Source organism: Phyllobates terribilis, unplaced genomic scaffold, assembly GCF_046119375.1.
Source record: "Phyllobates terribilis strain yellow unplaced genomic scaffold, ASM4611937v1 Scaffold_11__3_contigs__length_659146591, whole genome shotgun sequence".
Lineage (NCBI taxonomy): Eukaryota > Metazoa > Chordata > Amphibia > Anura > Dendrobatidae > Phyllobates > Phyllobates terribilis.
This window is the reverse complement of record NW_027362771.1, coordinates 200,763,545-200,786,096: the sequence shown is the minus strand read 5'-3', so window position 1 is coordinate 200,786,096 and position 22,552 is coordinate 200,763,545. Positions and strand designations below refer to the sequence as shown.

The 22,552-nt window shown below is 41.9% G+C and overlaps 1 protein-coding gene across 1 annotated transcript in view; it reads right to left on the bottom strand.

The window, feature by feature from the left end:
• Positions 1 to 9,195: 9,195 nt before the first annotated feature.
• Positions 9,196 to 22,552, bottom strand: part of SAMTOR (S-adenosylmethionine sensor upstream of mTORC1) — a 47,546-nt gene continuing 34,189 nt past the window's right edge. Inside the window, exons 4-5 of the mRNA XM_073651952.1 lie at positions 13,434 to 13,545; positions 9,196 to 11,631 (exon numbers count right to left, since the gene is read on the bottom strand). Of these exons, the coding sequence (XP_073508053.1) occupies positions 11,005 to 11,631; positions 13,434 to 13,545 (739 nt within the window). The 3' untranslated portion in view covers positions 9,196 to 11,004. The remainder of the gene's footprint in view (positions 11,632 to 13,433; positions 13,546 to 22,552) is intronic.

Here is a 22,552-nt window from a genome sequence, read left to right as displayed (position 1 = left end):
GCTCTGACTAAACAGGACAGACCCTGACTACTCATATACAGCTCAGCTAACCCAGCTTGATCAAATAAAACAATATTTATCCAGGGCCACCACTGATACTTGTGGAGTCTGGCCTGTGTCTCTAGTTAGCTCCAAGACACATACCATCTGCTCTGCTCTCCAGCAGTCTGACTAAGGTGAATGCCTAGCCTATGCCTAGGTGCATAGCTCTCCAGGGGCCCTAATCAAGACCTGTAAAGCTATTATGTAACCCAGGCCTACCTGGGTTTGCTACAACCCAAATGGGCTGTACAGATTCCTGAGAGTTAGATCATTGGAAATGGACTCTATAAGACCTGCTAGTAAAACTGCAATTCCAGATTGCTATATAGTAGTATAGGCGTTTAAGGAGGTATACAATCCGGTTCCAATTCACATGAAACATCAGATTTCCTGAGAATAGTTCTTGGCATAAAATAATGATTTAGGCTTTCAGTTTGTGTCCTTCCATTCAGATGTTAATGAGCCTTAAGGCTTTATGGAGAATTATAGTAGTTAGGACAACTCTCATATTGAAGGAAGAGGCATTGACAATAGTTTACCTCAACTATTTCGGGATTATGGGCAGATCCATCGAGCGCTGCAGAACTCACTGGGCAGTGAGTAAGAGTTGTGGTCTCCCAAGGTAGAATAAGGAGTCCTGCTATATGTCAAAGTTAATAAGCAGTCTGGCCACAACTCTGAACAAGGCAATATTGCTGTTAATAACTAATCTCCTACATTCCAGTAGTAGCATGGTCACGGGTACACACCCCTGGGCTGCCTCTAAAGATCCGGTTCCTCTAACCTAAAGAAGCTTTAGGCAGTATATAAGAAAGCTCCATTCATCTATACATGGTCCCCATCTAAAGGTCTTGTCATACAACAGAGTAGCTTTATCTTACGTAAACCATTATGGAGGAACTCGGCCAAGATCCCTAATGACACTGTCTAATCAGTTCAGATGGCGAAGTCTCACCTTTTATCTTTAACAGCACCTCATATAAAGAGGAAGAGAATTGCAAGTGGACCTTTTTAGCCGTAGACTACTGGAACAGTGTCCAACCTGCATTGAATAAGCAAGGAATGTGAAAGTAAGCTTTGGATCTAGGCCCATTTTCAGTCCAAATATGGCACCCTGGGATCTGAATCCAGTGCTTACGGCTCTAACAAGCCTTCGCTTGAACCCATGGATTCAGGGTCTTCACATTAAAGACTATTATCCTGGTGGCCCTGACTTCAGCATGGTAAGTTAGTGACATTCAAGCTTTGTTGTTTAATCCTTTGTTTATACATATCCTAGAAGATGGGCCGGTTCCGGAGCTACTTTATCTTCCGAAGATAGCTTCCAATTTCCATAGAAGTCAGGAAATTGTGCACCCTACTTGCTGTGCTAATCCGGGGAATCCATGGCAGAACAATAAGAAAGCGGATGTCCCCATCAAGCATTTTGTAAGTTTGCGATTCAGTCTTCACCTTGCACCTTCTATAGACACTATAGGCTTGATCTGGGATCTTCTGCTGTTCTTTCCTTTAGGAAAACTGTTCTACAGGCTGTGGTCCCACCCTAACTTTAACGTTTTTTCTCTGTAAATCTCTTGTTGTGGTGCTGTCATGGGTGACAGGAAAACACTAAATTACTTACCGGTAATGTGATTATCCTGAGCCCATGACAGCACCCTTATATTCCCTCCCATCACTGGTAGAAGTTGATCACTTCATTTCCTTCGTGGTGTTTGATTCACGCGGTGTGTAGAAGGAAAAATCATGGGATATATAACTATTTAGTGTCCTCTCATGCTATGTAAACAACTGAGGTGGTGGAGAGGCGCCGCCCTTTTATTCTGTAGGTTTCCTGTCCTGGAAGGGCGGATCCCCTTTCTCGTTGTGGTGCTGTCATGGGCTCAGGAAAATCGCATTAACGGTAAGTAATTTAGTGTCTTTTTACTTTTCATATGCTTCAATAGTCTCCATGGGAGACTTGAAGCTGCGATCATCCAATCGCCTGTGCTGTGTAGCAAAAATGTTCACTTGCTATGAGCTCCGACCACCGGGTGGCACTCATAGCATCCCGGCATTGACGACTGCAGGGGTCTTTTGGAGACCCCGGGTTGTCATGCCAACCCATCGGCGACCCATGATCATGTGACATGGGCGGGATTAGTGACTTGCTTCCGGTGCGGCCATGTTAAATGCAGCTGTCAGAGATTGACAGTGGCATTTAACATGTTAACAGCCGCGGGTGGATCGCGATTCCACCCACAGCTGTTAGGGGCATAGTTATACAGACCAGCTGTCATTTGCTGGGAAAGATGCGGGCTCAGCGCCCATCAAAGGGGGAGACACGTCTATCCTCATTCCTGCAGCGGGGGTCATTCCCATAGAACCTAAGGTGCCCTTGCCTGATTTTTTGGGGGGAGATCGGAAGTAATTTAATAATTTTAAGGAGGGGTGCAAATTATATTTCCAACTTCGCCCTGTTTCCTCCAGGAATGAAGATACTAAGGTGGGTCTTGTTATTTCCCTTCTTAGGCCACGGCTCCACTATCAGTATTTGGTCATTATTCGGTCAGTATTTTTTCTCAGGAGTGGGAGCCAAAACCAGGTGAGGAACAAGCAGAGAAAAGGTATAATAGAAACAAGTCACCAATTCTGCATTTATCACCCACTCCTGGTTTTGTCTCCCACTCCTGAGAAAACATATTGACCGAATACTGATAGTGGGGCCGTGGCCTTAGAGGGGATTCTCAGTATTGGGCCTTTTCAATACCCTCAGGTCATCCATACTCTCGTCAGTGGATGAGTTATTTAAGGCTATAGGGCAGATTTACATGCCTCCCAACTTTTGAAGAACAGAAAGAGGGACAAAGCAAGCGGCGCGCACAGCGCGCCACGGCAAATTTCGGCCACACCCATTTACCATTATCTTTCTCCCCTGGCAGGAGGAATTGACAGAGGGGCGCTGGCAGTGAGGGAAATTCAGCAGACGCCTGAGACTGCAGGGTGCAGACCCAAATCGAGGACTGTCCGTTGTATCCGGGACAGTTGGGACTAGAGATGAGCGGATGGATTCACGGCTCTCCAGTCCAGCGCTACCTGGCGGCTGGACGGGAGGCCGCAAATCTCTTATCTTCCAGGGCAGCGTGACGTCATCTGTGCGTCCTGCTCCTCTCTCGTTGGGACCTGTGGATTATTTTTTTGTTCCCTCATTCACAGTCGGAGCCGTCAGAACTTTCTCATCTTTATGTAGCTTCTTTATATGACATCTGGCTTTTTTGTGGGGGCTTATACTGCATATTGGGGGGATCATACTGTATCTAGGGGGCTATGTGAGGGTTCATATTGTATCTGGCTAGCTATGTGGTGGCTCATACTGTATGGAGGGGTGGTGTGTGTTAATACTGTATGCACGGGGTTGTGTGGAGGCTCATAATGTATATAGGGGGTTGTCAGCATACTTAAATCTGCTCAATATTAAGTGATAATATAAATATACAAAAAAATTATAATTAATATTGAGCAGAATTAATTTGAACCTATTGGTTCGGCCTCCACAACAGTCACGGGGGGAGGCGAGGTGGAGCTACAAGGCATCACACAGCGGCATGGATAGCCTGCATGTCAGGAAAAAAAAAAAAAAGCCCAGTGCCTATCGACGCCCCGGCCGGGAAAACAGCTGGGCCTGGACGGGACCCGGGACTGAGCCCTCAAAACGGGACGGTTGGGAGCTATGGATTTATGCTCAACCAGACCAGGTGGCCTTTATCCCATCTTAAGGCATTGAGTCAGTGGGACCTCACTGCAGAGGACTACTGCTCCCAGTTTTGTTGGGGGGCTGGGTAGAACGATGGCATCGACGAATGTGTCTTTTATGTGGTTCCTCGCGTCATCTGGTGAATGTCCACATCTAGAGCCGGCGGGAAACAACCGCGCCTAACTGGGTTCGGGGATCCCCAGTTAGGCGCTTAGGTACCCCTAGCACTGAAATTACTTTTACCGCTAAATAACAATAGGTAAGAGTGTGAAGGGTTATGCTTTTGTTGATTGTGGAGCTGAGAAGTTTTTTAAATGCTGCCGTTGCCAAGGAGTTGGAGGTTCCGCTTATCTCCTTAGATGCTTCCATAACATTATCTTCTCTTGATAATTCTCCTCTTGCCCAGAGTATTGGGTATCGCACCACCTAACCATATCTATCACCACAGGATGTCTGCATAAGGAAGAGGCATGCTTTTTTTTTTATTTTTCAGGATCTTCCTAGTGCTGTGGTGTTAAAGTTATAAGTGCGAAGCCAAGGGAGACCTATTATTGACTGGCAAAGGGAGGGATATTGTTAAATGGTCATCCAACTACCAATCCCTTTGTATTATGAAGCCTCCTAAGGTAGTAGATTCCCCCTCCCAGGTCCCGTGCTATGTGGCAGAGTTCTCACAGGTGTTCTCCGAAGAGGCCTCCCAGAAATTACCTCCACATAGAACTTAGGACAGTTCCATCCACCTCATTGAGGGGATAAAGTTACCGAAGGGCAGAATTTTTAACCTGTCAGAACCCGAGAGTCAAGCCATGAGAGAATATATTCGGGATAATTTGAAAAACGGGTTTATCCACCCTTCTAAACCCCTTGTTGTAGCAGGGTTCTTTTTTGTGGCCAAAAAGGATGGCGGTTCGAGATTGAGCTCACAATAATCAATACACAATCGTATAACTGTACGTAATCCGTACCCTCTCCCAATCTTCACTAACCTCTTTAACCAACTAGTTGGAGCAAGTTGGTTTCCTAAGCTGGATCTAACAAGGGGGGGCCTTACAATCTTGTTCGCATCAATGAGGTGGATGAGTGCAAAACGGCCTTCAATACCCCAGAGGGTCATTATGAGTATTGTGTCATGCCCTTTGGGCTCTGTAATGCTTCAGATGTGTTTCAAACACTTCTAAATGGTATTTTCCCTTATCTTTTGGGTATTTGTCATTGTTTACATGACGATATCTCATCTTCCCTAGAGACCTGGCTGTGTATAGAGACCATGTGCGCATCGTTCTGAGAAGATTGGAGGATTATTTTCTTTGTCAAAAAAGAAAAATGTGTTTTCGAAGTGCAGGAGTTGGGGTTCCTGCGACTCATTCTGTCCCCCCCACAAAGTTCCGGATAGACCCCGAGGTGAGGGTGGTGTTGGAGTGAGAACAACCCGTTAATCTCAAGGGATTGCAGTGTTTTTTGGGGGGTTGCCAATTAATAAACCTCTGGTAATAAGGGTTTTTCCAAGTATTATTCAGTATCAGTATTTTTTCTCAGGAGTGGGAAACAAAACCAGGAGTGGGTGATAAATGCAGAATTGGTGACTTGTTTCTATTATACCTTTTCTCTGGTTGTTCCACTCCTGGTTTTGGCTCCCACTCCTGAGAAAAAATACTGACAGAATACTGTGATAGTTATGATAGAAATTGCAGTTTTCTCTGCTGCAATCCTTAGGAGTCCTGTATAACCCTGCCCACACATCTGATTAGCAGCTCTCAGTGTACATTGTATATTGACAGAAAGCTGCTAATCAGTGCTGGAGGCGTGGTTACACTATAAGGCCAGTTTGTCCTGTAGTGATAATCTCCTACCGATAAAACACTGATTGTATTGAAACAGTAAAACACTGCCCAGTAAGTGATACATCCCTCTTTTCCTCTACATTATGCTACTCTCAGATTACATAGAAGCCTACTGACAGATTCACTTTAACATTCATTTGGATTAATTCAGGATTATCCACTACTGAACGCCTGCTTAAATGCCAAATAGTCCATAGTAAAATAAAAAGCAAAAAAAACTATTCCAGCAATTTAAACGCTGTGTCTCCAGGTGGTCATGTGACACTGTCACACAAGCGCTGCAGCCGATCAGCTACAGCCTTCCAGCCTGATAGAATTGTGAAGGTTGCAGCTGTTACCTGACAATGACATGTATTCATCCCGATATACAATCCCTATATCGCTAGGACAGTACCAGGCTAAGAGGGGACTACATGGTTTATTTTACTTATGGAAACTTTAGCATTTATACACTGGTTGTCTAGTAGTGGACAACCTCTAACTATCTTTATTGATTTTGTTGTGTTCCTCCAAAACCTTTTACACTGGCCACACTTAGATTGGCTGATGATCTAAAGCTGTATCAGAGGGGCCTATAAGCAATCAATTTAATGAAAGTGATCAGCTTTTGGCCACTTTCACACATCAATGTTTCATGGTCCAAGCACAGACTGCGATGTACGTAAAGGCTGCAGGCCTCCTGACCCAAACTCAACAACCCTATAGATATAAAAAATCCACATATCTATAGGGTTGTTGAGTTTGGGTTTGCAATGGTGACGGCAGAGTGAACGCAGACCGAACGCGCGCTCTGCAGTGAACTTTTTTCAGGACTGTACACCCACAGGAGGCGGACACACAGACGTAGGCATTACAGAGGTAACAGGCACTACAATCCCCTAAAAAAACCAAAACACTGATCTAGCTTGGCTTCCCTATACCGTAATACTCACCGGACTAACGTGGCTCAGAGTACAGTTCTTAAAGCTGTGGTTGTGGCAGCTTCAGTCCAATAGAGGGTGGCACTAGGTACTATACTAATACTGGGGTGGGTTTAATGTATTCTTCCAGGCTCATTTGTGTATACTTTTTTCCTCCCCTTTGAGAACATTCGGATATGCACATAAATGTGAAAAAGGAGCAATCCGCTCACCTGTCCAGATACACGGCAAAATACTCCAGTAAGAGCAACAGTCCAAACGACAGCCGGCACTCACATCTTCTTAAAAGAAGTCTCAGGCTTGACAAAAGGACCATGTAGGTCTGAAATGTGTTTCCTGGGATATTTCTTTTCTGCCTTATTAATTTTTGTGCTGTTGTGTCCAACTAATTTTTGTGCCTTTTATACTACTGGAACAATAAAGCAATTATTTTAAGAAGATGTGAGTGCCGGCTATTGTTTGGACTGTTCATATGCACAAAAATGTATTTGGGTGATTTAAAAGGGGCTGCGGCTAAGGTTTTAGGGAACCCTAGTTGAAAACTCTGCCCTACTGGAATGGTGATAATTCCGAAAGCTGGCCAGCATTTTTCATAATTGGAACTTAGAAATGTACTTAAAATGCTAAAGAACACTGAAAAAAAATCTGTTTGTTACCATGGACACCAGGCACGAAACAAAAGGTTGATGTCTCACCCTTCATTACGAGACTCTTGATATGATTAGACTGTGCAGGAACATGATTGTTCCTCATTATGCGCTCTGTAGGAAAGACATTTCAGGCAAAACGGCTACATAACACAAGATGGCTTATACTCTCATCACCTAATAGAAATCTGAAAACAAATCTGTCATACCCAAAAGCCAAGTGCATCCCGTTAATTTGTAACAAGCAAAATTTAATTAGAAAGCTCCTGTTCTGTATAAAACAGGGACGTAACAACGGGTGTTTCTGTGGAGAGCGTAATCAGGTGACCATTAAGCCGTTATTAAAATGTAACTTTAATAACTACACTGTAAACCTGTTTCTTGCCCAATTACACGTTGTGTTACTATGAAAATAGGGAACATTTGCTTGTATCGCAATAAACCTGTACTGCTTCCAATATAGAATATTGTCCATCAAAGGGCTGGTGCACAGCTCATTGGGCCAAGTTCATACAGCTCAGGGAAGAGCAGTTTTGGTTACGTTTCTTTGAATATTTTCTTTCAGGAAAGTCAGGCCCATGCACACACAGCTGTAATTAGAAAATCATAACCCACGCGGTTCTTCAGAGGTCATAGGGGATTATTCAGTGCTACACACAAGTGTAGCATCATATGGTGGCAAACGGCCTTGCCTACAGATCTGTAGTAGGCTCAAGCCAAACCAATTATTCCACGGCAGGTGGATAAGATTTTCTAAACCAAATTCACATGATCTATATTGTAATTGTCACAAATCTAACGTGCAGAAAGTTCTAATGATCATTAACAATTCTTAAAGCTAAATTGCACAGCGCAAGTACGGCTGTTGTGGCTTTTAACTACCACAACCCTGTGCCGCTGTGGTCTTTTCAGCTTCCCTGGGCCGTACAGTCTGGCAAGAGATTTTCCTGCAAGATTAAGTGATCGGGTTGGGGTTGTACATAGCTCATGAATAGGGAGGACTACATGACATCAGATTTATTAGTCCTCTGATAATCTCCTGCTGATAAAATCAGTGTTTTATTAAAACTACAGCAAGAAGCCCTGTAAGTGACACATAGCTGGAATCAGGGTCTCTGTTGCTGCTCTCAGATTAGGTGGCAAAATTCTGGTGACAGATTGCCTTTAATTATCCATTACTATATGCTGTTACATTGCTAATGTATTACTGTGGCTCAGTGGTTAGCACTGTTGCTTTGCAGCACTGGGGTCTTAGGATCAGATCCCACCAAGGACAACATCTGCATGAAGTTTGTATGTTCTCCCGGAGTACTCCAGTTTCCTCCCACTTTCCAAAGACATACTGATAGGGAATATATGTTGTGAGCCCCAATGGGGACAGTGACGATAATGTCTGTAAAGAGCTGCGTAACACGATGGTGCTATATAGGCAAAGCATAATAGTGTTAGGACTGCGTTTACAGCTGGTAAATGAGAACTTCTAAATTGCAGTTGGTTGAGAAAGGTTGAACTTGATGGACCTAGGTCTCTTTCAACCTATGTAACTTCCCAATTCACAATGTTGTACATTTCAGACAATGAATTTCTTAAAAAAAAAAAAAAACAGTTCTGTGTAATGAAGAACACAAAATATTTATCACACCAAGTTATCTACAGACAAAAAAAAAAATACCCAAAACACAGTTATGATTGCTGAACGTAGTCTTGTTTTATTAGGAAGACAATATTTTAGCAAAGCCTAGTACTGGCATTGATCAATGAAAATATGACTGACAATATTTTCTATATTGTGGTACCAATGGACTTTAAAGTGTATCTCTAATTCTAGAGAAAAATGATTATAGTGCAGGAATGTGCGCTATTCTAGTTTTTCCAAATAACTGCATATTACATTCTGCTTCTAAATTGTGGTACAGCCGGCCATGGACTCAAGGATTCCTGCTCCGTCTCCTAGTGCACAGTATGGGAGCCGGGGCTATAGGATGTGATTATGGAGCGCTGGCCTCCCTACTGGATATGGCAGCCTAGGACACAGCCCCGGATTGTCTCCTAGTGCACAGTATGGGAGCCGGGGCTATAGGATGTGATTATGGAGCGCTGGCCTCCCTACTGGATATGGCAGCCTAGGACACAGCCCCGGATTGTCTCCTAGTGCACAGTATGGGAGCCGGGGCTACAGCATGTGATTATAGAGCACTGGCCTCCCTACTGGATATGGCAGCCTAGGACACAGCCCCGGATTGTCTCCTAGTGCACAGTATGGGAGCCGGCGCTACAGCATGTGATTATAGAGCACTGGCCTCCCTACTGGATATGGCAGCCTAGGACACAGCCCCGGATTGTCTCCTAGTGCACAGTATGGGAGCCGGGGCTACAGCATGTGATTATAGAGCACTGGCCTCCCTACTGGATATGGCAGCCTAGGACACAGCCCCGGATTGTCTCCTAGTGCACAGTATGGGAGCCGGGGCTATAGGATGTGATTATGGAGCGCTGGCCTCCCTACTGGATATGGCAGCCTAGGACACAGCCCCGGATTGTCTCCTAGTGCACAGTATGGGAGCCGGGGCTATAGGATGTGATTATAGAGCGCTGGCCTCCCTACTGGATATGGCAGCTGGGGCTATAGGATGTGATTATAGAGCACTGGCCTCCCTACTGGATATGGCAGCCTAGGACACAGCGCCGGATTGTCTCCTAGTGCACAGTATGGGAGCCGGGGCTATAGGATGTGATTATGGAGCGCTGGCCTCCCTACTGGATATGGCAGCCTAGGACACAGCGCCGGATTGTCTCCTAGTGCACAGTATGGGAGCCGGGGCTATAGGATGTGATTATAGAGCACTGGCCTCCCTACTGGATATGGCAGCCTAGGACACAGCCCCGGATTGTCTCCTAGTGCATAGATATGAGCAGCCTGCAGACAGTTCATGCTGCTATTTAGAAGCAGAATCTGCAATGCATGCGATTTACAAAAACAATTACTCTGTACTGGTGCACCATAACCCTTTTCCATATAATTGGAAGTACACTTTAATAATTAACTCTTTCAAAGGCAAAAATTCAAGCATCTCTAGAATTCTTCAAAACTACTAAGGGAAAAAAAATACTAACTTAAAAGATAACATTTAGCAAATCAAACTTTTTTTTTTTTTTTTTTTCAGTGCAGTTACAAAACGAGGTAAAACAGAACAGAAAGCCTCATATGTCAAAACATGTCCGAAATCCCTCCCAGAGCATAAAAACCATTGTGTGCAACATACATCATCCCCAACTTATCACATCTACTTGTCTGTGCAATATTATTCACTCGTGAAAGCTATCACTTCTGTTAGGATTTTACACAAGTCATTGTGTATACCATACAGTATATTCTTTGATCATCTGGAAGTAAATCCCATTGAAAAGCATTACCCAAAATGGGTAGACCGTGTATACTTTTTTCTACAACCGTCTAGTGCACATTAACAAACATGAATTCAGAAACAAGAAATTACAAGTCGGTATTTCTGAAATCTAAAACGCAATGTTCTCATTCTTTAGCTGCACCACTCTGAGCATAATAACGGTGTACAAAATTTGATCAGAGAAGATATGCATGTAGAGAAGCCATGCTTCAGGTGACCCCCAACAGGTAGACAGTACCTTGTGTTCTTATTAAAACTAAAAGAAAATGTTCTAACCGTATATCAGGTACTACAAACAATTATCCAGTTCTCCACTACAGTAAAAATCTCTAAAATACAGAAGTAGGAAAAATAGCAAACTTTGTAAACTTTTTATCATGTTTCAAGTCTCTGCCACGTTATCAGCATGGGCCCATCTTAGCTCATGAGGAGTATAGGATCTTCAAACTCATAGAAGGACATCGAGCCGGTCTGACTTTCTCCAGAATCTGAATCATAATGAGCGTCTGGCAACTCAGAAAAAGTATGTGCTACCTGCTCATCTTCCACTTCTGATCGCGTACCGCAAGGGCTTGAAGACTCCTCTTCTGCGGCTGTATTGAAATCTTGAGGGATGTAGAGCATATCTGGATAGTTCCTTGTAATCAAATCGATTGTTGTTTTCAGCGAGGTTTTCCTAAATGCCATAAGATGCATATGAGAAAATTTGGAGTAGGTCATTCGTTTGAAGCCTAGCGACTCAATAGCAATCTTCCAGCTCTTCATCATCATTGCGTGGCGATTTTGATGAGAAGAGTCCGGGGTAATAATAAGCAGCAAACCATTGAGTTCAAGGAGTTCATGAGCTTTTTTACAGCAAATCCACCGTTGGTACCGTGATGGGAAGTAAGAAAGGAGTAGAGAAAAGACTACGACATGGAATAGTTCAGCAGGTAAGTAATCTATGGGACTCTTCAGCTGCTTCAGGAAGGCATCGAAAGCATCGGGTGCAAGCTGAAGTGGCCTCTGGATTTGCAAGTTCAGGAAGTCACATTTATATACAGTCTAGAAAAAAAAATAGAATGTATGTCAGTTCCACCATTTTCTGGTACAACAGTCCCTAAATATTAATACAATGAAGTTAAGGATGCAATTAAAGGACCCATTTTTGCTGCTGTTTCCCCATAAATTTGCTCAGGTGCCCCATATGGATCAACAGTAGTTGCCAGCTACAGGTACTATTATTCACAGATGACATCAGGGGAACTTGGCATTGCGGCCTGCCTCTTATCTGGCAGTGGACACCTCATCACTGTCACTTCTATACTGGGTTAAGTCCAACTGGATAATTGGTGGCTGTGACTATCAATTAGCATTCATTTGACCTCAGTCATATTTTTGCTAGATTCTTCTGTAAACAGCAAATTTAAATCACCATCCATAGCCCCTGAATGTAGCTTTCAAATTAGAAAATGTTTACTACCCCTACTCCTCATTCACACATGTCATAATGCATATTAAGACAGGTGATTGTAACTTAAAGAAAACCTGTGCCCATGAAAATGCAGTATAATCTGCAGGCATCATGTTATAGAGCAGGGGGAGCTCAGCAGATTGATGTATAGTGTAGTGAGGAAAGACCGGGTATAACCTGTATTTTCAGCATTTCATCCTCTGCTCTTTCTGGCATTTTTGGTCCGGTGGGCGGGGCCATCAATAACTGACAGCTATCTTTATATAAGTGTGCACACAGAAATAGCTGTCAGTCACTGATAGCCCCGCCCACTGGACGAGCAGAGGTAAAAATGATGAAATCACAGGTCATACTGAGTCTATTCTCATAAAATCACATATTCTGCTCACCTCCTCCTTCTCTATAGCATGGTGCCCGCAGATCGCATTGCATTTTCTTGGTGACAGGTTCGCTTTAAGGGGAGTCTGTCACCCCTAAAACTAGGTATGATTTTTATTGGTGTGGGTGCCTGCATGCTCTGTCTCCAGTTTGGGTAGGTATGAGCCGCAGGTTGAGTTCAGGCTCAGCACTGTCCATTAGGATAAGGCATCCTTCACAAGTCAGAGAGTTTGCAATACGTGTGGCATCCAAATTTCTTCACGGATACCACACATACTCATAACCTATGCTACTGTGCACATGTGAGTGTTTTTACACCAACCGTGTGTCAGTGTAAACCATACGGATATGTCACGTTTTTACTAGCAGCATGGATGACAAGGGCCAATACAAGTCTATGAGTCCATGTAAAACAGGTATAGCACATGGATGGCATCAGTGTGCTGTACGTGTTTAACATTGCAAAGTATAGGAGAAGTGTTGTAATTTCTTTTGCCACACTGGACAAACACCGGTACTGTGTTTATAAGGACGTGTGCAGGGAAGTTGCTCAGGATGTAAGCAGAAGGGGCATAACCATGCACAGAGCCCTTGGCCACGCCAAGTAGCCAAATTACCAGATGAAATGTAAATGCTTTTTCTCAGCCACTAAAACACAGAAATATTTACAGCTGCCATTTTTTATAGGGTAAAAAAACCCTACAAAACTGTAAAAGTTGTTCAATGTGCGTTTTGGGGGTGACAGACTACCTCATGTGCTTATATTAAAAGATGGGTGTAGCAGGGGCTTTATTAGTGTGTAAATCCTGTTTTCATAGAGGGTATTGTAACTACAGACACCGCCCGGGAGGTTTTAAAGAAAGTACAGACACGTATATTTGCACCTTTTCTGTACATGGTCTGCTTTAATTTTGCCTGCATTGCTTATATATAATAGATACACAGTATTTCATCACTTTAGCCACGAAACAAAAAATGACTATGATGGTCCTCATGCAAGAATAAAATACATTACCTCAACAGCAGGCACAATATCGATACCAACAGCCAGAAAGTCTTCATATTTCATAAAAGGATTATAGCAGCTTCCAACATCAAGCAACCGGATCCTGCCAGGAAGATGAAAGCTAATAAAAGACACAAATGGTATTAGTTTATCCAAGAAAAGAAAAGGAAAATACATGAAACTGACAGATGCCGCCTCCTCTTTACTGCATATAATTACAACTATTGAAAAGTCAAAAACTGTCTGTTGCCAATGGCAACCAATCACAGTGCACCTTTAATTTGACCAGAGCAGCATAGGTAGGAGTGTGTGTGATATATATATATATATATATATATATATATATATATATATATATATATATATATATATATATATATATATATATATATATATATATATATATATATATATATATATATATATATATATATATATATATATATATATATATTCTGCTACAACACCACCCATTTTTATGCACAAGGTCAGTTCATTTTGACTGTTTAGCAGACCAAGATAAGAATTTCAGCTTTCCCTACGACTTAGGACTGCCTAAATCGATCGGAGTGTGCATGTGCGTGCTCATACAGCAGTCATCTCATCATGTATGGCAGCTTGAATTGGTATTCTTAGATTCAACAAATGTTATTCTTTGTAGAAGTGATACAATTTTCCAATGTACTTATACTTTCTGCATCATATTAATTCACAGTTTAAGGTCTCTGCTTGCAGTTATTCACACAACAATGTTCTGATCATGTAATGGACACACAGCTCTAATTCACATCCTTAGGCTGTGTGCCCACTATGTGTTTAAGCGTTTTCTCAGCGGCAATTCCGCCGCAAAAACGCTTGGTAGAAGGTCGGCCATGTTCCCCAATGATAATCCGCATGTGCTGTACACATGCTGCGGATAAATCTGTAGCACTACCATTAGTTTTGCGTAATCGCGGCTTTTTCGCCGCCGTTGACTTGCATTGAATCGCTTAACATCCACATGACTACACGTACACATGCAGATATTAAGGGATTCAATGTGCGGATGGTAACCGGGTCTGGAGAAGAGGAGACTCTCCTCCAGACCCGGGTACCATAGTACCTGTAGTTAAAAAAAAACAAAAAAAACAAACAACAACCATATCCTTACCTTCTGATGTCCCCCTGTCTACTCCCGGCGGTGCTGCTGGCTCTTCGGCTGCTTGCGGTGGTAAAAGGACCTTCCATGACGTCATTTAGTCATGTGACAGGTCACGCGACCGCCGACATCGGCGGTCGCGTGACCTGTCACATGACTAAATGACGTCATGGAAGGTCCTTTTTAGAGCATGCGAGCCGCCGAAGACATCGGACGCACCGTACAGGAGACTGGGGGCCATCGGAAGGCGAGTATAATGTTTTTTTTTTTTTTTTTTGTTTATTTTTTTTTTACTATTGATGTTGCATTTGCAGCATCGCAACTTGGTCACACAACATAAATCCATGCCGGTTGTATGGATTTATATATAGTGTGACCAAGTTGTCAAGAACTCTCCTCCAGACCCGGGTACCATAGTACCTGTAAGAAAATAGAATTTAAAATAAAAAAAAATACATTATACTCACGCTGATGTCGGCAGTAGCGTGACCTGTCACATGACTAAATGACATCATGGAAGGTCCTTTTACACCACTGCGAGCCGCCGAAGACACCGGAGAAGGAGACCGGGGGGCCATTGGAAGGAGAGTATAAAAGGTTTCTTTTTATGTTTTTACCATTTTTACATGGATTTGTATAGTGTGACCAAGTTGTCAAGCACTTTCCAAGTGATGCTAAAATCGCTTGGAAAGCGCTTGTCAACCCGCATGCGGAAATCGCATGTGAAGAACGCTTGACAAACGCTTTTCCCTGGCTGAAAAGCCGCATGTACAATCCGGATGCGTTTTTTCCTGCCAGGGAGATGTAGAAACGCTCAGGAAAAATCCTGAGCATTTCTGCATCGTGGGCACATAGCCTTACAACTGAGTCCACACATCATCAGGAGAGACTGCATCTCCAAGGTAAGTTTCTATTGAATGCAGAGATCTTGAAAATAATGAAGAATTGATGAAAACAAGCATACCAAAAAATTATTAAACTATAAAAAAAAAAAAAAGTGTAATATCTGCTAAAACCAGCAATACGCTAGCTCAGGGATGTCAAACTCAAATCACAGAGAGACAAAATTAAAAGCTTTGACAAAGTCGGGCCAACTTTTTTTTTATTATTAATAAAGTCTACGATTGAGGAAATTCTTCCTTTTCAAATAGAACAATGAATCTTTTGTTGCGAAACAAACTTAAAGGGGTTGTCCCACAAACAAAGAACATTTTAATTAGTAGATCTTACAATAAAATATTGGAATAATATAATATGTTATGTAAGAGCAGTAAAAAGCATATGGCCCAATGGCCTAATTTAAATATGCAACAACTACCTTGAATAATACATATAATAAAAGTATCATGTCAACAAAAGTGTACCCCCCAAACACAGTAAAACACCCCCACACCGAATTATTCCATAGTACCCTCCTCACACACAGTATGATGACCCTACTGTACCCCCTCCCTCAATCCCTCCAGCAAAGTATGGTGACCCCATCACAGTATGATTCTCCAACTGTAATCTCCACACAGCTCCCATACAGTATAATGGGCCCCACATAGTGCTCCATACAGTATAATGAGCCCCACATTAAAAAAAGAATACATACTCCCCTCTCCTTGTTCCCCGCTTCTCTGGTCTCTTCATGGTGTCTGATCCTCTGCACATCTCAGCACAGGGGGCACGTTGTAATGACATCATCGTACCCACTGCACTGAGGTGTCAGACGCAGAGGGAGAATGATGGGAGAGGGAGCGTCAGTTGACGCTTCTTCCCCAATCATAGCTTTAAACTGTATTGGCATTTAGGATGCCGATACAGTTGAAAGTGCAGCGTCGTGGGTAGAATACAGTGGCATGAAAAAGTTTGGGCACCCCCTGGTCAAAATTACTGGTATTGTGAACAGTTAAGCAAGTTGAAGATGACATGATTGCTAAAAAAGCTAAAAGTTAAAGAGGTTGTCCACTACTTTTACATGGATTGCCCATCCTTAGGAACATCTAAACAAGCCTGATGCATTTTGGAAACAAGTCCTGTGGACCGATGAGGTTAAAATAGAACTGTATGGCCACAATGATTAAAAGGTATGTGTGGAGAAGAAAGGGCACAACATTTCTGGAAAAGAACATCTCGTCAATCATCAAGCATGGGAGTGGATCAATCATGATTTGGGTTTGTGTTGCAGGGGGAACATTTCATGGGAAGAGGGAAGGATGGATTCAATGAAATTTCAACAAATTCTTGATGAAAACATAACACCATCTGTAAAAAAAAAGCTGATGTTGAAAAGAGGATGGCTTCTACCCATGTCAAAATCCACAATAGGCTAACTCAAAAGGCGCAAGCTGAAGGTTTTACAATCCCTTAAACAAGAATTGAAAGACTCTTGGCTGGCTACAAAAAGCATTTCCAAGCTGTGATATATATATATATATATATATATATATATATATATATATATATATATATATATATATATATATATATATATATATATATATATATATATATATATATATATATATATATATATATATATATATATATATATATATATATATATATATACACACATATACACACACTTTTTTTGGCCAACATACAAAAGGAAAATGTGTCATCCTTAACTTAAGCCCTTTTAGAGATCATTTCATCTGTAACTTGCTTAACTGTTCACAATAACAGTAGTTTTGACCAGAGGTGCCCAAACATTTACATGCCACTGTATACTCACCCTGTATGCCAGATTTGGCCCGTGTGCCAGAGTTTGACATATGTGCTCTAGCTGCACAATTTGTTTCACCCCTGCAGTTACATCCATAGATTGTTTTCCCTTCATTTTAGGCAGTTGTGTTATGTGCTGTCCAGCCTGACTCCTAATCCAGTACATGCTCTCATATGTAGACAAGGAGTCAGTTTTGACTTCCTGTGAACTACAGGATGACATCACCTATCAAATCCATCCTGGCATCTTTCAGACCCCCTCTTTTGCACCCAGTTCTGTACTTTGTCCTTCCTTATGTTCCAATGGGCATATATACAGTGGGTGAAATATTTGATCCCTTGCTGTTTTTGTAAGTTTGCCCACTGACAAAGACATGAACAGTCTAAAATTTTAAAGGCAAGTTAATTTTAACATTGAGAGATAGAATATCCACAAAAACAAAAAAAAAAGAAAAATCACGTTGTATAAATTAGATAAATTTGCATTTTGCAGTGAGAAATAAGTATTTGATTCCTCTGGCAAACAACACCTAATACTTGGTGGCAAAACCCTTCTTGGCAAGCACAGCTGTTAGACCTGTTAGATCATCTCTAAATCATTCAGATTTTGAGGCTGTCGCTTGGTAATTCGGAGCTTCAACTCCCTCCATAAGTTTTCCATGGGATTAAGGTCGGGAGACTGGCTAGACCACTCCATGACCTTACTGTGCTTCTTTTTGAGCCACTCCTTTGTTGCCTTGGCTGTATGTTTTGGGTCATTGTCTTGTTGGAAGACCCAGCCACGACCCATCTTCAAAGCGCTTACTGAGGGAAGGAGGTTGTCTCACGATACATGACCCCATCCATCTTCCCTTCAGTACGGTGCAGTCGTCATGTCCCCTCTGCAGAAAAGCACTCCCTAAGTATAATGTTTCCCCCACCATGCCTCATAGTTGGGACGATGTTCTTAGGGTTGTAATCATCCTTCTTCCTCCAAACACAGCGAGTTGAGTTAATGCCAAAGAGCTCAATTTTAGTCTCATCTGACCACAGCACCTTCTCCCAATAACTCACAGAATCACCCAGGTGTTCATTGGCAAACTTCAGACGGGCCTGCACATGTGCCTTCTTGAGCAGGGGGACCTTGCGGGCACTGCAGGATTTTAGACCTGTAAGGCGTAATGTGTTACCAATGGTTTTCTTGGTGACTGTGGTCCCAGCTGCCTTGAGATCATTAACAGGTCCCCCCCCCGTCCCCCCCCCTTCCCCTGTAGTTTTAGGCTGATCTCTCACCTTCCTCATGATCAATGATACCCCACAAGGTGAGATTTTGCAGGGTGCCCCAGATCAATGTCGATTGACAGTCATTTTGTATTTCTTCCATTTTCTTACTATTGCACCAACAGTTGTCTCCTTCTCACCCAGCGTCTTACTTATGGCTTTGTAGCCCATTCCAGCTTTGTGCAGGTCTATGATCTTGTCCCTGACATCCTTAGAAAGCTCTTTGGTTTTGCCCATGTTGTAGAGGTTAGAGTCTGACTGTGGACAGGAGTCTTTTATACAGGTGACTATGTAAGACAGCTGTCTTAAATGCAGATAACGAGTTGATTAGGAGCGTCTAACTGGTCTGTAGGAGCCAGAACTCATAATGGTTTGTAGTGGATCAAATACTTATTCCTCACTGCAAAATGCATCTAATTTATACAATGTGATTTTCTTTTGGATATTCTATCTCTCAAATGTTAAAATTAACCTACCCTTAAAATTATAGACTATTCATGTCTTTGTCAGTGGGCAAGCCTACAAAATCAGCAAGGGATCAAATACTTATTTCCCCCACTGTAGGAGTCGAGGAGATTTATGAAATGGCCTAACAGAAAAACCTGTCTTTGTTGCCCATCAGAACTAATCACAGTGCAGCTTTAAATTTTGCATTCTGCCCTTGAAAAATTAAAGCCACGCCGAATGGTTACTAAGGGGAACGGTCTCAAAGAACAATTTTTTAAATAAAGTCTGCATTTCAGCTTTATATAGTAGAGGGGTACATACAAATGATTAACTGCACAGTTAAAAACCTCCCCTAACTCACACTGCCTGTCTATAGCTATAAGTTCTGTGTGCAAAATCTCAATTCTTTAAAATGCAGCTTCAAGTGCTGACAGCAAGAAACTTATCACCAGTAGGAGGCAGAGGATAACATTCTGTATAATGCAGCTTCAGCCTGAGACGTTGTAGTGTATAGCAAAGGACAGCAGTTGTGTGTCATTGATCTATCACTGGTTGTCATTAGATCGCAATAGCAGTATGAGGAGACTAGGTGAACCATATAAATCAAACAACCCAGATATGGCACAACTAAAATAGGTAAACACACAAACCTCTACATTACTTAAAGAGGACCTGTCATCAGGTCCAAAGTGGATTCAGTCTGGTTCTTATTCCTCTGATTATTTTTTTTAGACCCTCCATATTGTTCCAGAGAGATGTGGGCCTTTTTTTTTTCAGTGCTAATTTTATGGTCTTTAACAAGGAGGCATATCTCACAAGGTAATAATACAGTGTAGTCTGTAGACGTGCCCCCAGAGAATCCTATGAGCAATGCCCCCTTAATAAACACCATAAAAATTAGCGCTAAAAATTAGGCTGGCAGAGGCAGCTTTGCTTCTGTAGTATAGAAGAAGTATAGAGCAAGTTCAGGGGCACTAAAGCATCAGAGCAGTACTTGCAGGCTCGTGCTCCTTATTTAGCTAAATCAGCCATTCTGAGACTACAGGGTAGTAATTCAAGGGGTTATCCGGGCCCATTTTGTTTATTTATTTTTTTTTAATATGGGCCTAAAGTCCTGGATAACCCCTTTAACCTTGACAATGAGCAGTAAACTATGGAATTAAAAATTATTTTGTTCTGGAGAATGGAAAGGATTTTTAATAAGAGAAACTGCAAAGTTGCTTGTTTTTACAAGCACTTTGTAACTATAAAACTATTTAAGAACTTGAGCACATCTTTAATAGACTATACTGCACTCTTTCTGCAAATTCTGCTTTAAAAGGTTGACTGCCACATCATACATTAGGGAAGATGTATTAAAACTGGCGCAAAAGGAATTGAATGTAGTTGCCCAAGGACAACCAACAAAATTCAACATCTCATTTGTCAGAAGCTCTTTGGAAACTCGGCCTCTCAACAACCTAAAACACTGTCCAGGTTAGTTATGCATTTAGCTTAGTATTGGCGATGACAAATTTAATCTCAGCTGTGGTCAGGGTTTTTCTCGATACATAGTATAATTAAGCAACTTGTGAACTTTGGTAGAGGCTTGTGCTACCCCCATCAATTTAGTGCTACAACTATTTTGTTAAAGCTTGACAAGAATAGATGTAGCATTGATTTTTAGGGTCTGAATATTCATAAGAAAAACTGGTCTAACGAAGGGATATTTTAGGAGTTAATCCTAACAGATGTAGGGCTACAGAAAGAAAAAAAAAAAAAAAAAAAGACTTCAGCTGTAGATAACCATTGGGATGGATACAATATTTCACCTAGTTAAAATTCAATTTCACATTTATATTTCAAATGTTGCCTTCATGGATACAGGATTTCATATACATTGATTGACTATCCACATGGGACTTTGTTGAAGAAATGCTGCGGATGTGTGAAATCTGTTGCATAAAGCAGACATGCTGCAGGTGAAAAATTTGTGTGAATGAGATTTTCTGCAGTGTATTTGTTAAGACTGCATTCACACATCCATGCGAAATGTCCCTGGGCTGTCAGTAAAATAGATCTATTCAGAATCTGATAAAATCAACACAGATATGCGACTGCAGCCCTATATGGAACAGAACCAATACATTTTTTCACATAACCAAATCACTTTTCTTAGTAAAAGTATAAGCTTGCAGACTATTGTAAAGTGTGCAGAATATATGAGATACATACAGCAAATCGCAGTTCAGTAAACTGGTAGAAAGCATTCGCTTACGAATGCCATTGGTGAAACTTTGAGGAAGAGGGAGAAGGTAAAATGCTACTCCTCAGTACTAGAGAAACGATATGGGTATGTACACATGATGCCTTCTCTCACTTATTTTGCGGTGGCCTTTTTTTCCCCCTCCAAACTTCATATATAATATAGTGGAAGCCACCTGAAGTATCATCAAGTCACTTGTTTTAGTAGCTTCACGGCTTTCGAGACCGAAACCGTTAAAAAAAAAAAAAAAAAAAAGATGGAACATAAGCACAGCAAGTCATTTTGACATTGCTGTGCATATGTTAAAGGGAATCTGTTACCCTCTGGGAGATAGCCGACAACTACTATGGCCATACAGGGTATAGAAAAGTAAATCTATACATACCTGTATGGCCCATAGTAGAGGTTTGATTGAAGAGAAAAGTTTTTATAAACTCCGTTTTGCACAGAGAGCGCTTTGCTTCACCCTGGCCCCGAATCTCTGTGCACTGCGCGGCAGGGTTCTATTGCGCAGGCCGTCAGGAAGTGACAATGACTCCCGGGGCCTGCACAATAGAACTCTGCAGCGCAGTGCATGGAGAGATGGGGCCGGGAGGAAGCAAAGCGTGCTCTAAATAAGCGCTATGTGAGGGGCACTTTGCGCATGCCCGGGAAGTCAGGGAGCACAGTGCACGTCACAGGGCCCTGTGACGTGCATGGGAGAAGGGGACTATGATAACTATGCATATAGGCTAGGATTGCGGGGAATAATAAACAGATAGGTGGGGATTTTTTGGCGTCCGGGGGACGCCAAGAATGTGGAAAACAGAGGTGATAAAAATACATTTCTCTGCAATCAAACTTCTACTATGGGCCATACAGGTATGTATAGATTTACATTTCTATAACCTGTATGTCCATAGTAGAGGTCTGATATCGCCCAGGGGGTGACACATTCCCTTTAATTCTTTTGGATTATTTTTAATGCCTTTTCAGGTGGAATCCATTTGAAAAAGACACTGTGGAGATATCCTTACAAGATCAATAAATTGGTAAGATTCTGCACTGATTGGAGCATTTGCTAGTAGAACATTAAAGCCACGTAATCTTCCTTTTTTGAGAAGAATATAAATGACAAATTAGCCCCAAATCTTCCACCACACATTTCAGGCCAACATATACAAAGCTGATCAAGGTAAATAATTGCAATGTAAAGTAATTAAACCACTAAAAATACACATTCTGTATACAAGCAAACAAAAGCATATGGGAATTCATCAGCTCCAATCATTTATCCACTGGACAAAGCAATTAATGAAGCCAAAATAAGTTTTCTAATTTATGAAG